General features: G+C 37.3%; 1 protein-coding gene across 2 annotated transcripts in view; it reads right to left on the bottom strand.

The window, feature by feature from the left end:
* The window catches only part of UXS1 (UDP-glucuronate decarboxylase 1), a 45608-nt gene that overhangs the window by 14021 nt on the left and 14595 nt on the right, over window positions 1-16992 (bottom strand). Inside the window, exons 3-6 of one of the 2 annotated variants that reach the window (XM_063304921.1) lie at window positions 12072-12123; window positions 10253-10296; window positions 6896-6956; window positions 2123-2303 (exon numbers count right to left, since the gene is read on the bottom strand). In XM_063304921.1, the coding sequence (XP_063160991.1) occupies window positions 2123-2303; window positions 6896-6956; window positions 10253-10296; window positions 12072-12123 (338 nt within the window). The remainder of the gene's footprint in view (window positions 1-2122; window positions 2304-6895; window positions 6957-10252; window positions 10297-12071; window positions 12124-16992) is intronic. The other variant, XM_063304923.1, reaches the window with a different exon arrangement.

The raw sequence follows: 16992 nt of genomic DNA, 5'->3' as shown, positions 1-16992 counted from the left end.
AGGGTGTGTGTGATGTGGTGGATTTTGGTGCTGCCCCTAGCTCTCAGGAAGGAGGGAGCACATTCCAGGGAGATAAGAGAACTCTCAGTAGTCCGGAGATTGCTGGTGGGGAAGTAAAGAGACTCAAGGTGGCCCCGCCCTAGAGTCTCTCGAGTGATTTGTGCTTGGATTAGTTAGAGCAGCTTTAGTCTGGCAAGATTCTGTCTGTACGGTGAGAACAATAAAGAACGAGAGTTGGAAGCCACTGACTCAGCGTGGTTCTTGGCCTGGTTCCGACAGGTACATATCTCAGAACTCTGGGTTGGTTCATAGCCCCTGCTCTATAGTATTGGGTAATCAAGTCGGAAACAAGGTGAACTCATTTTGCTGAAGAGCAGTGCATCAAGTATACAATGGAAAATTCAAGCTGCCACCCAGTTTATTATCAGATGATTGATGTGCACAGGTGAAAGTTATTTTTCAACTGCAAGATATTTTGTATTAGGTTACCTGCACGTATAGGCAAGATACATCTTGAGAAGCACAGCACAGATTGAGATAGATAGCCAGAAAAAGTGCTAGTGAACATGAAGAGGCCACTTCCACAGCAGCTGTAATAAGACAACCAGCTCTGCCAGGTAGTCAGTTCTTTAAATCCTCACTGCTTGTAACTGGGGGCCTTCCTTACAAGCCAAAAAATAAACATGCATGGCTGAAGTATGACTTTTAGAAAGCCAAAGGAAGGCAAGGCCTTCAGTCAGAAGAACCAGGAGCTTTAGAAGGTGATTATATATGCAAGACATGAACCAGAAGTAGAAAAAAAGGAATATAATGATTATGAAGTACAAACTATGAATACAGCAAATTTAATAGCTAGTGATGAAAACGAAGAAAATGCACTTTGCACACTACCCAGCTAACCACTATATAAAGAAAGTGAAGTAATTCTTCAAGTCCTATGCCATTACTTCCCAATGAATGTTACAAAATTCTTGCAAAACATCTTGCTAACAGGTTCCTTATGAATTTCTTTTCAAAAGTCAGTTGAGTGAACATTTTGGCTGTCTACATTTTGGTATGCCAATTCAAGAATTAACCTTTTACAATCAATGGTGATTTCTGCATCTATATTGTCATGTTGTTACAGGCTGATGGAGCAGATACTTTGTACTATGAAGCGTCTGATTCTATAAGCAAAGTACTGTGGGCCATGAACGAACTGCAGCTAAACTGATGCAAAGGTAATCTAGGGGATCCAACCAGTCGGAAAACGTATTAATCCCAGCATGTAACATTCTCACTGAAAAACTCTGCTCCCATCCTGTCATTAAAAGAGTATGATACAAGGTCTGTGGGAAGAATTCAAGAAACAACTGAACAAATACTACTCTTTTTTCACTTTCTTAGGATGCTTAAAGCTCTCCTCTGTATTAATAAACAGAACCAGGCCCTCTACATGACTTCATTGAATTCAAATCACAATGAAGAAAGGCAACATTTTATCCCCTTGTTCTTAAGATGCATGCATGGACCGGTGGTGGAGGGCAACCCCCCTACTTGCTATACATGGTCAATATCAAACTGACTCAGATTGGATAAAGGTTAGAGAACTTAGAAATTCATTCAATTTAAAACCATGGCCATTCTAAATTGGCAAGATCTCTAGGTTCCACAGAATGCCTGGTATAATTAGGAGACTTAATCCATCATATCAGTTCTCCAGGTGTTTCTACACTTTCCATTTTAATTGCCTGTACAGGCCAGCCTTTCACAGTGTGATGCTCTCCAGGTATGGGTGAATTCAATGGTATGCAAAACATATCAAATTTGAAACATTTCAAGCTCTGAAAACTTCTGGAATGTTCAGAACAGCATCACACACCTCCAATAAGATAAAAACAACCTGTTTTGGTCTTGAAAGAAGGGTATGAAACCTCTAATTGAGCTTCAAATATCACAATAATTACTCGGTGTATACCACGCTGTCTAAGGATTACGGAAAATGAGATTTAACACAACGTGAGGATACCAGGTAGAAGAAGCTGGTGTAGAGACATTCCAACCAGACAGAGGAGGTACTTCATGCAAAGGCAAGAATGGCTCCTTAGTGTCATACCCAGCACATATGTCTCAGGCTACTCACCTTCAATGTACAGGGGCTCTACGACATCATGATTAATCAGTTCAAAGTTCTCATGGCCAATCCAGTGTTCCACGTTTCTTTTCCTGCCCGTAAAGAAGTTGTCCACAACTGTAACTTCATGGCCATCCATCATTAGTTTGTCAGTAAGATGAGAACCCACAAACCCTGCTCCTCCAGTTATCTGCATTAGGACAGTTTGCATATAAATTTTTCTTCTACTTTAAATGAAAACACCAGACAAAAAGTCCACAAACATTACAAGAGAGAATAACAGCATTCAGAATTTTTCTAACATCTTGGCTGAGGAGCCACATACCAGATTTTCATCCAGATCAATCAAACAAACTGAAGGTATCAACGTTTACAATCTCATGAAAGAAATCTCCCTTTAGGTTAGCACATAAGTTATGTAAGATACAGGAAGAGAAGTAAGGCTTTAGGACACACATACAGTATAGTCACACATTGTGTAGGACATATTGAGAACATTGTTTTTAATCAAGAAGAGGATTCCGCCACCTTCTTAACATGCAAGCTTCTCATGAGGATGTGGGAGCTGACAGAACAGAAGAGGCATGCGGAGACAGAATGCACACAGAAGGGTTACAATGCAGACTGGACGTACAATGCTGCTGCCTCACCATCTTCACTAAGAGGGCTCTTTCCACAGCTACTATTTCACTATTAAATAAAGGAATTAAGCAGAACTACATTTTGAGCAAAGACCCATTTTCTCATGGTTTTCCTGTAAGCCTTCTCATCAGCTTCGCACAGCTAATGGGCAAAAATTGTAGGTCATCTAGTTTGTCATAGAAATACAAAGCTCCTTAGTTGGTGCCATTTAGAATCCTGATTACCCACAACATTCCAAAGACGGTGGAAAATGACTGTGCCCTATTGAACTGTGAAGGAAACAAGTGGGCTTCAGTTCGATATGACAACTTCCTAAGGGTCAACCGTGTAACAGCCAAATGTGGCATTCAGTCAAGACAAGCTAGAGAGCAGCTGTGAGGCTACAAGTGATTGCAGATATTCCAGATAATTAACAGTGGAAGACTTCCTCATACTGAGAAGAGAGGCAAGTCTTGAACATGTGCCAACTTGGCTATTCATTTGTTAATTACTGCCTTTACAATGGTAAAACACACTTGAAAGGGGGACAGAAAATTACAGGTGGAGAAAAAAAGAAATTTTTCTACTTGAATTTGAGAGGTCATCCCATTTAAACATTACAGTTTATGTATTTTTATTTATTAATTTTTTATTTTCTATCCCGCCTTTATTATTTTCATAAACAACTCAAGGCGGTGAACATACCTAATACTCTTCCTTTTTCCCCACTACAACAACCCTGTGAGGTGGGTTGGGCTGAGAGAGAGTGACTGGCCCAAGGTCACCCAGCTGGCTTTCATGACTAAGGAGGGACTAGAACTCTCAGTCTCCTGGTTTCTAGCCTGGTACCTTAACCCCTAGTCTCTATTATTTAGTATTATTTAGCTAAAATGGCTGATAAAATGAATGAAAGGTAAAAAAAACACCAATAACCATCTATTAAGGATTAAAGAATTTATTTTATTTATTTTAGATTCAGTGTATCTACCCAAGACAACTAATAAACAGCGATGTCTTCAACTAAATACATGCTCCTGGTGCAGTGCAACGTTTAATTACTGAAGCAAACATGGTGCTCCCTAAATACACTGAGAATTCTCAGCCATCTTGACAACCCCAAGAGTTTGCAGGCTTCCCAAGAGCATTGTGGAATATGTCGCGAACTGTTCCAGTTTGCAATGTCCTACTGTGCAAGAGAAATTCTACTTGCTACTCATAGGATCCAAGTCATTAATTACTGACCCACCATGTTCAAAGTAGGAAAAATGATCTTTAATGTAAATTAAGATTAAAAGGTTCTACTTTTTTGACCTTTATTATGAGAGTTGCTATGGCACATGAACCACTAAAAGACCAGCTGTATTTTAATGTAGATTAAAGCTTCAGGGCTACATCCTGAACATACCTAATAGATGCCAGATTGGAAGTGTTCATAATACTGAGTACAATATTTTTACAAATAATCATGCCATAACAAGCTAATAGATTTGTGGGGGAAGAGCATGCAACCGAAAATAGTAGGCATGTTGCCAAAAGTTTACTATTTGCATTTAACGTACTGGTCATTTTGATGACAATTTTATACATATTTGAATGTTTGTCAAGGATCATCATCCAAGAAAATCTAGGTTAGATTGATATATATCTTCTTTCTAGTAATTATAACCTTCTGAAGGTGGTACATCCCATAGAAACACTTATTGTATTTATATCCTTTTCCAGTGCAGATGAGCAGAGAGACATCCATGAGAACATCCAATCTGCAGAGATTTCAGTGTCTGTGTGTGTGTCTGTGTGTGTTGAAAGAAGTCAAGATGGAAGACACAACAGTAAAATTGGGGCTCCATTTCTTTTTACATGCATGCAACATGTTAACAGGGGGGCTTCAACCGCACAATTGTGCCTGCCATCTTGATTTTTTGAACCCACCCCAAGAAGATGCCCCTTGATAAGACATACACTGTTCTCCAATTCTCATATATCCACAGTGACTGCTTAAGATCAGTCCCTATAATCTTAACATTTGCCATTAATCTATGATACCTTGTGTTGCTTGGCATTTCTTTGGACAAATGAGGGCTGGCAACTATCCCAGGAAACTGGGATTAGGAAATGTTCCTTAGGAGATTCTGTATAAATATGGAAGCATTAATTTGCACTGTTTGAAACCCTGGTCCATTTTATATGCTATTTCATATACATAATCAGCTTTGTATTGGATACTATGAGAATCACACATGAGTTTGCCATCTGATGTATGTTTTATATCTAAGCATGTATTTGAACACCACCACAAATGCCTGCAAGAACACAATATGATCAATGAAGGAAAGCATTTATACAACCTCCTCATGAACATTCATATTACGAAAGTATTTTTTGTGAGTAGAGCATGAGAATAGGAAACAAGAGATCTGCAGTTTATCTTCTGCATAATTATTTTATTGAGCTTTGCGGATTGATATTATGTGTGTATGAAACAATAGAGAGATTTGTGTTATGATGGAAATGCAATTTGCTCTGAAGCGAAAGGTGGTGTGATTCACCTCAACAAAGCTGTTCCTGTAAACTAGAACTGCTTTGGGTCAGCCCTTCTCCCCAATGACTAGATGAAGTGCTTCTAGGATAGGTCGCTTCAATGCAGGTTATGCCACTGAAGTTGCCAGTCTGGAAGAAGCTGAGAAGGTACCTGGTTGGGCAGCTTTAGCACATGCTGCAGGGCTGCCCACAAGGTATACAGAAGGCCTGAAAGCACTTCAGCCAGCACTGTGGAAGGAGGCTGAAAGGAGATACTAAGCAGCCAGGGGTGAAACAAGGTGACAGTTTTGTTCACTAGTACAAGTATAGGGGCCACATTACATTGTGACATAGGTTCAAAGAGTGCTTAGCTTAAGCCTTTGTCCAATTTTTGATGCAAACTATTTTATGCAAATTATGATTGGTATAAGGCAATTATATTTATGATTGCATGATTGGTATAAGGCAATTGGCATAATCACAGATATGAGGTTAACATTTTCCATGGAAAAAGAAAACACTAGAAATGTTTCTAGAAAACGCTTAATCTCACATATTGATGGTAATCATGATGTATTACTTTAATCATATATTATTTTCGTATAGTTTACTTTTTAGCTAACATAAATACCATTGTCTGACTCTTTAAAAGACTATCTGTGTTAGTGGCTACATTAACAATATGCTGGAATGCATCTGAAGTTGCTCACTCGTATGGTTCACCAGTATTTTGAAAAAAATTTCTTCCAGAATGCAGAAGGATCCATTAGATGTATTATAGGAGACATTGCTCCAATAAATCAGTGCAGATATAATCACACTGCATTATTCATTTAGAGACTCAATGAAATTAAAAGTATCACTTCTCCAAATCCCAGGTTCAAACCTGTTATCCTTTTTTTTTTTTTTGCATTTTAATAGAGAAATGCACATTTCTTATGACTAATTCACTATGGGATTTTTATTTATGATCACTGGTTTCTCTTTTAAGATTACGAAGAGTAGCTTCCAAGGGATTCTCAACTTCCTGGAATATCAATTGAGGCGTGGCTCAATCAATTCCACTTTTATTCGACAATATTAATCGAAGACCAATCTCTTTATTATCTTTCAAAACAAAGAGATATTTAAACAAAAACAAAATTATGTCAAAATTAAAATCCGATCAGGAAGAAGCTGAAAAACCACCTCCCTCTCAGTATCTCCAACATTAGTCTTTTGACCCAGGAAAGGGTAAATGGGAAGGCTCTGGAAGCAAGCTTGGATCTGCAGGCTCCAAAGTCTCTCCAGACGTTGCCTCTTCTCTGAACTGAAGCAAACCACAGAAATTGTGGAACCGGTATAGTTAACTTGCATGCCATTGGAAAGAGCAATGGGGTCAGTGGGATAACCTGGGCTGGATGCTCAACAAAGGAACCAAAATGGGAATAAACAGTTGCTCATTCCACTGCCAAACTGCCCTACTCATGCAAGCCTGCACAGGCACAGGAAAAGATTGACTTGGATCTCTGTACAACTTTTCACAAAGTAAGGTTATTCTGTCTCTTTCCTCTTCTGTTTGGGCCCTACTTCCAGCTTTGTTTTCATTAATTTTATGCTAAAACTGAGAATATCTGATCAGCCTCAAACAAGTGCTGAACTTACCAAAATTCTTTTACGGTCCTTTTCAGATAAGAACTTCACTGGTGGGTACTTCTGAGTAAAACTATGAAGCATTTCAAAACAGAAGCATTGAAACAATATATCAGTATGCACATTAATAAAGGATGTAAGCACTGTAAGGTTCATCAAATACTGTACTAGTTTTTCTCATCTTAAAGCGCTTTGTTGCTTTCCCCCCAAAACTGGATTTTTTTTTTTAAAAAAAAACTGGATTATGAAATCCTTTATTTCAGAATTGTTAATAAAGTGTTTAAGAAGGAGATCTATATTTAATGGTCCCCAAAATGATCCCTGATACTTTTAATGGTTCAAAATATCTCTGAAAGTATGTAAGAGGAAGAGCTTTCTTCCAGGACTGCTGCAATTCATTTTGGAGGATAAATAATACTCATTACAGCAAAAGAAATCTGCCTCTAAGTGATTGTGGCATTTCACAACAGAAAAAAAAAGGAGAGTCAATACTTCCTTGGTCATGTGGTACAGTCAGTGGTCCTCTTCCCACACCCTGCCAGTGTTTACTTATTTTTATTTATGAGATTTCTAGGGCACTCCAATCCACTATTCTTCTATATCAGAAGATCTATTTTAAAACAATGGAGCCTTAGAATTAAACAGGACTTCTTTGTGATGGATACCTCTGGCTTGAACATTCTCTACAGAAATCATTCATTGCTACTGATTCCTTGACTTGTTCCACTGTAGAGATGGAAAGGAGTTCTGGCCCTCCTCACATACTTCTGCCATCCAGACATTGTTGAAGTAGCATGGAAGAAGCCCCAGAGGTCTCTGGTGACGCATGAATTGACCCAAACTTGGATCTCAAGAACATGTTCAGGCTGGCTTCTGAAATTTATTACCAGGGTTGCATATACTTCAGCCATCCACAGCCAATCTCAGAAGACTCACATATATTAAACCTAATGTACCTGCCTTGTGCAGAAACTATACAGGGACACTGACAAGAGACACCAAAAATTATTTAATACATCCTTGCTTTGTAGTAAAGCATGGAATAATAAGATCATACATTTACAGCACATATGGAAAGTCATTTATCAGTATACTGGGAGAAATACTTGAAAGTTCTTATTAGTTCTGCAGCTCAGTACTGATGTTTGGAAAGAAAACAGAGGTGATATTCTGAATAAATATTCTGACAGGCCAGAACATCATTAGCATCACAGCTTTGGAGAGATTCATTATCTTACACTTGATTTACTCCGTATTTATAATTCACTCACTATAAGGACTATTTAGAGATCCATTTTCAGAAAAAAGCAATTCCAGTAATGTAAGCTGCCCAGAGTCACTTGTTGAGATGGGCGGCTACAGAAATCAATCAATCAATCAATCAAATAAATAAATATTAGGTACAAGCATCTCTCCAAGAAGTTGTAGAGAATATTATGTCTGGATGTTCCTAAGACTGGAGCAGGGAGATTTTCCAGCTGATTACACTTATAGACATTATTGATTCCAGCATGGGAAAAAATTGCCAGTACAACGTCATGCATCCACTTTGAAATGGAGGGAGAGAACAGATAGCAAAAGATGGTACTTCATATTTAGATCTGAAGTATCCCTCTGGAACTCTGCCTACTAAATACTTACTGAGACACCAACTTGGTTTTTCAAAATACAAGACAATTTTTAGAATTCTGTAATATCTATCTTATATAATCTATTTGAGAATCGCTGCTTGAATTACTAGGTCATATTTGTTTACAATACACTCTTCCTTTGCAGCTTCTCTCTTTCTCAATGGATGAAAATAAAGAAAGAAATGCTGTTTTGGTGCAAAAATGTACCAGCATCTTACAATAGTATATGGTTCTATACGTTGTCATAAACATAAATATGCAGTGACAGAAAAAAAATGGTGATAGTTTTTAGAATTTAATTCACAGTAACACTTGAATTATGACTTCCTCATTAAAATAAGTTCAGAATTGAAATAACTGCAATAATTTGTTTTCAGTCATATGCAGCCAAAGTATCTCCAAAGAAAACAAACAAAAAGTGTTTTTAACTGTTTGGCAAAGCCTCTATTTATATTTCCGCATTCAATTTGGAATAGGTGCCTTCTAAGAAAATCTTTGATGAATGGAATTTAGAACAAAACATACTGCATGCTATCACAGGTAGTTCCCCAATTTAAGAACGGGTTCTGTTCCCAAGGTCTGTCCTTAAATCGAATTTGTATGTAAGGCCGAACAGTACTTTTATATAATACTGTGTAAGCACTATTGTGTAATTAACTCAAACCATTGTGTATTTAACTTGAATCATTGCGTGTAACTTGAATTTTGCTACAATAGGCTCCGTTCTTAACTATGGGTTGTTTATAAACCGGGCATTGTATATAGGTCGGCTATCAGATATTTCCAGAGATTTGTGGCAATGTACCTTCAAAATGAACTTCAAATATTAATATATCTGGAAAACATTATGTACTGACATTTGCAGAAAAGAATTGGAGGAAGCAAGCAATTTACTGTAGTTCTACCTTCCTCCTTCTAGCAGTGTTATGCTGTCATATTTAACTCTAGATCCATGTCGTTCAGAGGAGAATCTTAGTGTTTTACACTGTAAATCTATTTACACTTACTTGAGGTGTAAATCTGGCTGAACACAGCAGAACTTTAGAATAAATTTCTACAGGATTATGTGTTTTGTTTGATAAACCATCAACTGATGGGTTGCTACTATTTTCTGCTACTAAGGTATATTCCTATCTAGAGCACCACAGAAAATCAATCAAGCTCTTACAGAGTTCCCTGAAGGAAATAATTCCCAATACAGGTAGTCCTCACTAATAGACGTGGTTGTTAAGTGAAACATCACAAAACTGTGCCTGATTTACAACATCAGTTCTACTGCAGTTATTAAGTGAATCACCCGCAGTCATTAAGCGCAATGACATGTGACTGCAACTTGCGAATTCCATTAACTTTGCTTGTCAGAAGCTGGCTGTGAAGAGTGAAATGGCAATCACGTGACTATGGGGCGTTGTGACTGCCATAAATGCACGCTGGTTGCCAAGCACCTGAATTATGATCGCATGACCGCGGGGATGCTGCAATGGCTATGTTTGAGAACTGGTTGTAAATCTACTTTTTCAGTGCTCTTGTTAAGTTTGAATGGTCACTGAACAAGGCAGTTGTTAACTGAGGACTACCTGTACTTAATACTACCATTAGAAGACAGTAGCATTTATTGCAAACAGGTGTCCCTTCAGTACTGAAAGATGTCACTCTGACCAAATATTTTGACTTAAGCTCCTCACCTTAACTCAAAATAAGACAAAAGATGATCTACTGAAAGCACAAATCAACATACCTTTTCTCTAATTCTCGGATCTTTTCCCTTAAAGGTGCAACAACCTAAAAGAAAGTTAAAAGTTAATTTTAATTTTAAATAACTATCTTCTCCATTAAAAACGACAAATTGTACAAAACAGAGGCATTATAAGCCATTTTAAATATTTTAGGGATATCGTTGACAGAGCCTTAATAAGATCTCTCAATAAGATTCTCTCCAGTTACAAAGGGCAGAAGTAGTGGTGGCGAGAAAGGTCATGGCCCAAACCCAAAAACATCAAATCAAATCAATTTTTTTATTGCAGTCATAGACCAGCATAGAACACATCCAGTTTCTCTCACTTCTTTTCTGCTCTCCGTCTGGAACTAATCAAGCTATTGCACAGAGACGCAAGTGATTAATGGCAACTGATAAATGGCAAGCCTGCCCTCTTTCAGGTCTTCCTTAAATACTCTCCCACCCATCATCGCAAACAGCAGCCCTCATTGCATCTGCCATCGATCCTTGTCTGACGAGCACGTTGCTGTGAACACCTTCTTCTCTGACACCCCCTTCCACTACATTACAACCATGGAAGGTAGCGAAACAATGTTAAATTCTATCAAACCATGTTTTAAAAAATCTAAATCTCCCAAAACTGAGCTCCCTTCAGCACACCCCTGGATATACTCAACAGTATCTTGAGTGGACTTCCCCTTGTTCTTTTCATGCCCTCTGCATCCACAAATCTCTTCCAAAGACTCCTTCAACCCTGTGAAAGAGAACTGAGGAATTCACCGGGAGCTACTGAGGGCCCCGTCTCAATTCCATAGTAAACATGAGTACAACCCTATGGCAAATGGCTAGAATTCATTCACTTATGTTTCAGTCACACATTCAGAATGGATTTTTACAAGTTCTACTATTTTACATTATAAACAGTAATTACCTATTTATACTATTCAAGCGTATGTTTCACTGTTCACATCCATTTAATATCATTATGTTTTACACACACACACACACACACACACTGACACACACACACGTGCACGCGCGCAAGCCCTGGAAAAAATTGGGATGGCTCCAAACTTACCTATACTTAGAACAGATCAAAAGAAATCACTGGGACTTAAGTTACTGATGTCACTAAAATAAACCCCCGTGATCTCAACAAAGTTATTGAAGTCTTGATCCAACCCATTTGCATTTTAGCAACAGTAAAGCATCTTTAAAATTAAGAATACCAAGGACAAACCATTAATATGAAATCAAAACAATCTATTTGGATGCTGATGCATACACTACGAGATTGCACAAAGAAAATTGGCCTGAAGATCAGTAGATAATTATGTGTGTTGCAGATAAATATGCATTATGTTTTTAAGAACTGACGTACGTGTTGGTAGCCATCCTAAGATATGGGGACATTATTAAGACAAGCACACTCTGTAAAACCACCTTCCCCCAACGCCAGCCCCCAACAGCCAAATGAGAAGCCTTGCAAAGCTGTCTACCGGGGTGGAGCTGAAGGTTTCTGCAAGTTTTCAAGTGGAAGGAGTGTGAGTGCCCGCAGGACGTGGTTAAAAGAAAAACCAAGATGGCAGCTGCAACGGTATATTCGAAACTCCACCTGGTTTTTATGTGTGTCACTTTGATTGCTCCGTTGTGGTCATCTTGACTTTTTTTTTAACCAGCTCCTACGGATTCTTTTGCAAACATAAGAAATGAAAAGCATCCTGTTCAATTCAAGAGGAAGTATTAAGGGGATAAAGGAGATAATTGATTTATTAGTGCAAAGCAAAATATTAAAAGGGAGCGGAGAAAGAAAAGAAAAGAGAGAACGTAGTCTACTGACCTCTTCGATTTTATTTTCTACTTTTTGATCCCCATTATCCTGGATAGACCTGCTGGGTAGGAAGCCAAAGAAAGAAAACAGCACTTTAAACATGCAAGGCCACAGTAGTCGTGCTGTAAAACATGAATGTATGTTAATGTCTGTGTTCTAACGTTCTTTTAAAAAGAAGCCAATCATTCCACCAGCTGTTAACAGTGACCACAGTTTGCCTGGGTTCAGACATGACAAATCACCATAATGCTGATAAAGTTCAGGGGTCAGCAACTATTATTTATTTATTTGCTGCCTTTCCTCCAGGAACTCAAGGTTATTTCTATGGGAGTTCTGAAATCTTCCAAAATCTTGCCAAGAAAACTGCAGGGACTGCAGTTGCCAGGCATCAACACTGACTTGAAAGCACCAAAAAAGAAAAAGAAAAAAGTCATCAGAAGAACAGAGATGTGAATTTGGGTCCAAGTCTAAAACCTTAGTCACTCACAGGATCCACTGTGTAATTTTACCCAATGTGTTGGGCATCAAAAATTAAAAATGGCTGAGATATCAAGTAATTGCAAATGAAAATACAGGGAACATGCCAGATTTAAGCCATTTTGAAGCTTTTAAATTTTATTTATTTAAATCTGAAGGGGCAGCAGGCACCATACAGACATGTTAGGAATATCTATTTTTCACTCCCAGCCTAACTTCCTCACAATGGCCAAATACATCTCTCTTAAAAACTCACAAGCAGGAAATTCACAAGAGGCTCAGCTATGCTGTCTTCAGAATTTAGAAAACATGATTCTTAACTCTGATGTTCTGTCCTCAGAATTATGTCTAATATCAACATAGTCATGATATCTAAATAATCATAAAATGATTTAAAGTCTAATCATGACTAAGTCACAATGGAAATGGGTTTAAAAATTGGTCCCACTCTCACAGCAGACGTTGAGCACAGCATTACATAACACTTCACTAAAGTTTTATCTTTCACAGATACCTATTTTGACTATTCTGATCACAGGACAAACAGAACTGTAATCAAATATATTACCAAATCAGTAAGCAACATTTATGAATCCCACTGAAAAGATAACTGCTATAGTCAATTAATTCTGACTTACTTAGAAATTCATTTAGGAAGCTGTGGTACTCATTTGAGCACTGGGTCAAAATAGTAAACTAAAATATTTAGTTTAAAGTTATCTTTAATAAGATTGGCTAGGGAAAATCATGGCCACATTGAATGTAATCTTAGCAACAAATTTTAATACAAGCAGCCTTACTACACTCTTCCAGCTTACTTTAGGGTACAGTGTTTCTGCAAAATTAGCACCAATAAACATTTATTTTTATTGCCAAAGTAATCCAAACTGAATTTCCACTGATGATAGTATTCTGCTGCTTTTTTTCTTTAATGAAGAAACATTTTATATAGTAATTTTCAGCATAATTTTCTACACATTTCATAAAAAGTTAACACTGAATGCAGCGCAGGAAAAGTAACTTTGCAGACAATAATTTATTGGTGAATAAAAAGCACTATATTTCAATGAGGTCCTTTTTTAAATATTAATTTTTAGTGGCAGAATTTTAGTGTTGTGCTTCGAAGTATTCCATAATGAGGATAATATTTCTTCTTATTGGACAGTAGCTTCTAAATGTAACTGACAATTTACTTACAAGGGTTATTTTTGCAGATCGTTAAGTAAGATCCTGTGGATATAACGAAGCAAGTCAACTGTGCCTTAATGAGAATGATAGGTTTTATATGTAATAAGAGCCAAAAGTAACTCACAAAATGCAGAAAGAAGAGACACATAGGGTCTACATGAACACAGTGATGTCAAAGGAGCATGGAAGATTCACAGAGATTGACTGAACAGTTTCAGGAGTAGGACAATACTCAGCTAGGCTGAACAAGCTTCTTCCTTCATATTTTCAGAGCTCAGTCTGAGAGCTAGTGTGATGTAGCAGATAAAACATTGCGCCAAGCGGGAGACAGTATGGTTCAGGCAGTGTGAACCTCCGTGAGGGAAGAGGGAGGGGTTCTCTCATAACCTAGACTTCTTCAAAGGACTGTTGTAAGGATAAAATCAGGATATCGATAATTTCCTAAGCTAACTGGAGAAAGAACGGAATAAATTTTAATTAAGAAGAGATTGTGTGAGAGCTATTTATTGACTTATTAAGAGTCAGTTACTATTTCGTCTCCAGCTGAAGCAGGCAAAGGTCAGAGGTATACATTGGTGCAGAAGACTACTTGTGAAATAGCTAATATGCTCTTGGATAAATATCTTAGGCATTACTCAAAGCACTTCTTTATGTTTTTTTCAAAAGCACTTCTTTATACGCTTTTTATTCCTTCAGCAGCAGCTTCAGCATAAAAATACTCCACTTTTGCTTAGAACATGATTTTCTGCCTTGCCAACCTGTGAAAAGGAAAATGATTGGTCTCCTGAAGGGCCATGCATTAAATACATGGAGAAGACAATATCCTGAAACACAATTTCCATCTTTGGATGAATTCTTTCCTTGGAAATCTTTCCCTGCTGAGCTTCCAAAGATGATCCTGTGCAATTGGCTTAATGACACAGAATTCAAATACCTTCCTTTAAAATTATTCACATAAAAGGAATTCTGCAAATAGAAAGGTTTGTGGTAAAACCTCAAAACCTGTAAGTGGTAATCAGTAACAGCTCAGTATGTCGTTTTTAAACATTCCAAATGGCTTTACATAATTAGTTTCAAATCGTCTAAACAGAAATAAAAGCCTGTTAAGCATCTTTTACTTCTGCAAGGGGGTCTTGCAAGCAAAATAAGGGTTTTTCACTTGAGGTACTGTATATGTCACAATACCTCCCCTGCAAAAGGTTTTGTCAACATTACAAATCAAACACATAATTCTTCTCCTGTAGAATTTAGCCAAGACTGCCAGATAATTTCAGTAACTTTGTTTTCAGAATAAGGACAGTACTGGAAGTTAAAAGTTGCCTTTCCATAAAACTATCCAGTGAGCATTAACAAAAAAAGTTTATAGCATTGTCAGGGTCAAAACCAAACACTGCCATTATTTGTATTTTCCTGGCAGCTAACACAATCTCTTACTGATTTTGTGGAAATCAGTAAGGAAAAAATTAGCTAAGGGCCAGAAAAGACAAGTCTTAAGATGAATATCAAATATATAAATGCTTCACCATATTAAGGCAAGAAGCTTATTTTCCTTCAGATTTTGAGGAAATGAACCACCATCACCATTGTCTTTCAGGAAGCCAATCTTTCTTTTCAGGAAGCCATTGCAAAATTCCTAGATGATGCCCACTGAATTCCAAAAATAGCGGGGGAGGGGGGGAAATACTTTTTGTTTAAAAAAATGGAAAGTGTAAAAATAAAAATGATTAAAGTCTTGTGAGATATGTGGCCTCACATGAGCCATTTTTATTTATTTTTAATTTTCTTTCACTTATTTTTTTTTATGTAAACCCCCCATAAAACACATTTGAGGGTACTTGAGACATAGTACCAATTCATGTGATGGATCCTGCCCTCCAACAGGCTGATTCCAGGATTAGACTACTAAATTTGAACTAGGGTTCAGAAAACACAATGTCACAAAGTTCACTAAGTGCCTTTTCGCTTGTCAGCACTTTTCATATGAACCTACTTTCTCAAACATACTCAGGGAGAATTCCAGAATATTTATATTGAGAAACCTGAGGGCCTGGAATAAAACAAGGCGAAATGATTTATTCCTTCTCTGAGGACCTTTTCTTATAAGTTTTGTGTGGAACACTTAAAAAAAATTATCCTACAAAATATTTGCTCTGAAATGTATCTTAGAGTGAGGGTTCACTCATTTAAAGTACATAATTTGAAGATTTGTAGGCAATATCCTCTGGAAGATGTAAGATAACATAGATACAAGTGTTCTAGAAATCTGGTGGATTGCAGCTGACCAATAGGATATAGTCATCTTGGGACTCTGTTCAAGCTGTATGGAAAAGCTATGGCAGTATCCATAATGTATATTTTAATGTAATTTTTATGTGGTTGTTTTTAATGCTATTTATTGTAAACCGCCCAGAGTCCCCCATTGGGGGAGATGAGCGGTGATATTAAATAAATAAATAAATAAATAAATAATGGGGACAGTGTTGTCCTAGATATTAAAGAAGGCATAGAAACCCACAAACTAGAATCCATGAATCAAGGAAACTTTTCCACAAAATAAATGTCTATCCCATGCTTAATATTAGGGAAATGTTATATGCCACGGGGTTGTGCCGTGCTTCAGATTCCAAAGCAAATGCTTTTCTTCCTCAGAAAACATTGTAGGAGCAGTTGTGGAATCTCTGAAAAAGATGCAGCTGCTTAAAGGATTTGCAGAGGTGCTTCATGAGTGTCCCCACATATATTGACGGTTGCTTCCAGCTTAGAATCAGAAGTGCTGCAGAGCCCTGTGCTTCATGGTTCTTAAGAACAAAAAATAAACAAGTGGACAAAAAGGGTAATTTAATGTATATTTTTACTGCTTTAATATATTATAATTTATAAAATATATTTAAAATATTCCAGACTTATGATGGCAAATAGCAAATGGAGCATACATTCCCAACATTATCTATGGATTCAAAATTTCCTGAAATGTTACAACTTTACTAGTATGGAAAAGGAGTAAGAATGTGTATTAGGGTATGCTTTTGTCCATTTTTTTCCAGCGAGCTTTTGCAGCAGAAGGGAGAGTACAATAATGGTTTGGGGAAAGGAAAATATAAGAAGGTTTGTAAAAGTATGAGGAATAGCTGGAAAGTTTGTAAAAGAATGAGAAATTAAACAGCAGGAATACTAATTTGGTTGGAACAGATTAATGTAAGTTTTCTAGTTCCATTTTTCTTCTTCATCTTGTTCTCCTTCTGAAAAACCAACATCTCTCACATTA

This window comes from Candoia aspera, chromosome 5 (genome assembly GCF_035149785.1).
Source record: "Candoia aspera isolate rCanAsp1 chromosome 5, rCanAsp1.hap2, whole genome shotgun sequence".
In the NCBI taxonomy this organism is placed as follows: domain Eukaryota; kingdom Metazoa; phylum Chordata; class Lepidosauria; order Squamata; family Boidae; genus Candoia; species Candoia aspera.
This window is presented reverse-complemented; position numbering and strand designations above follow the sequence as displayed.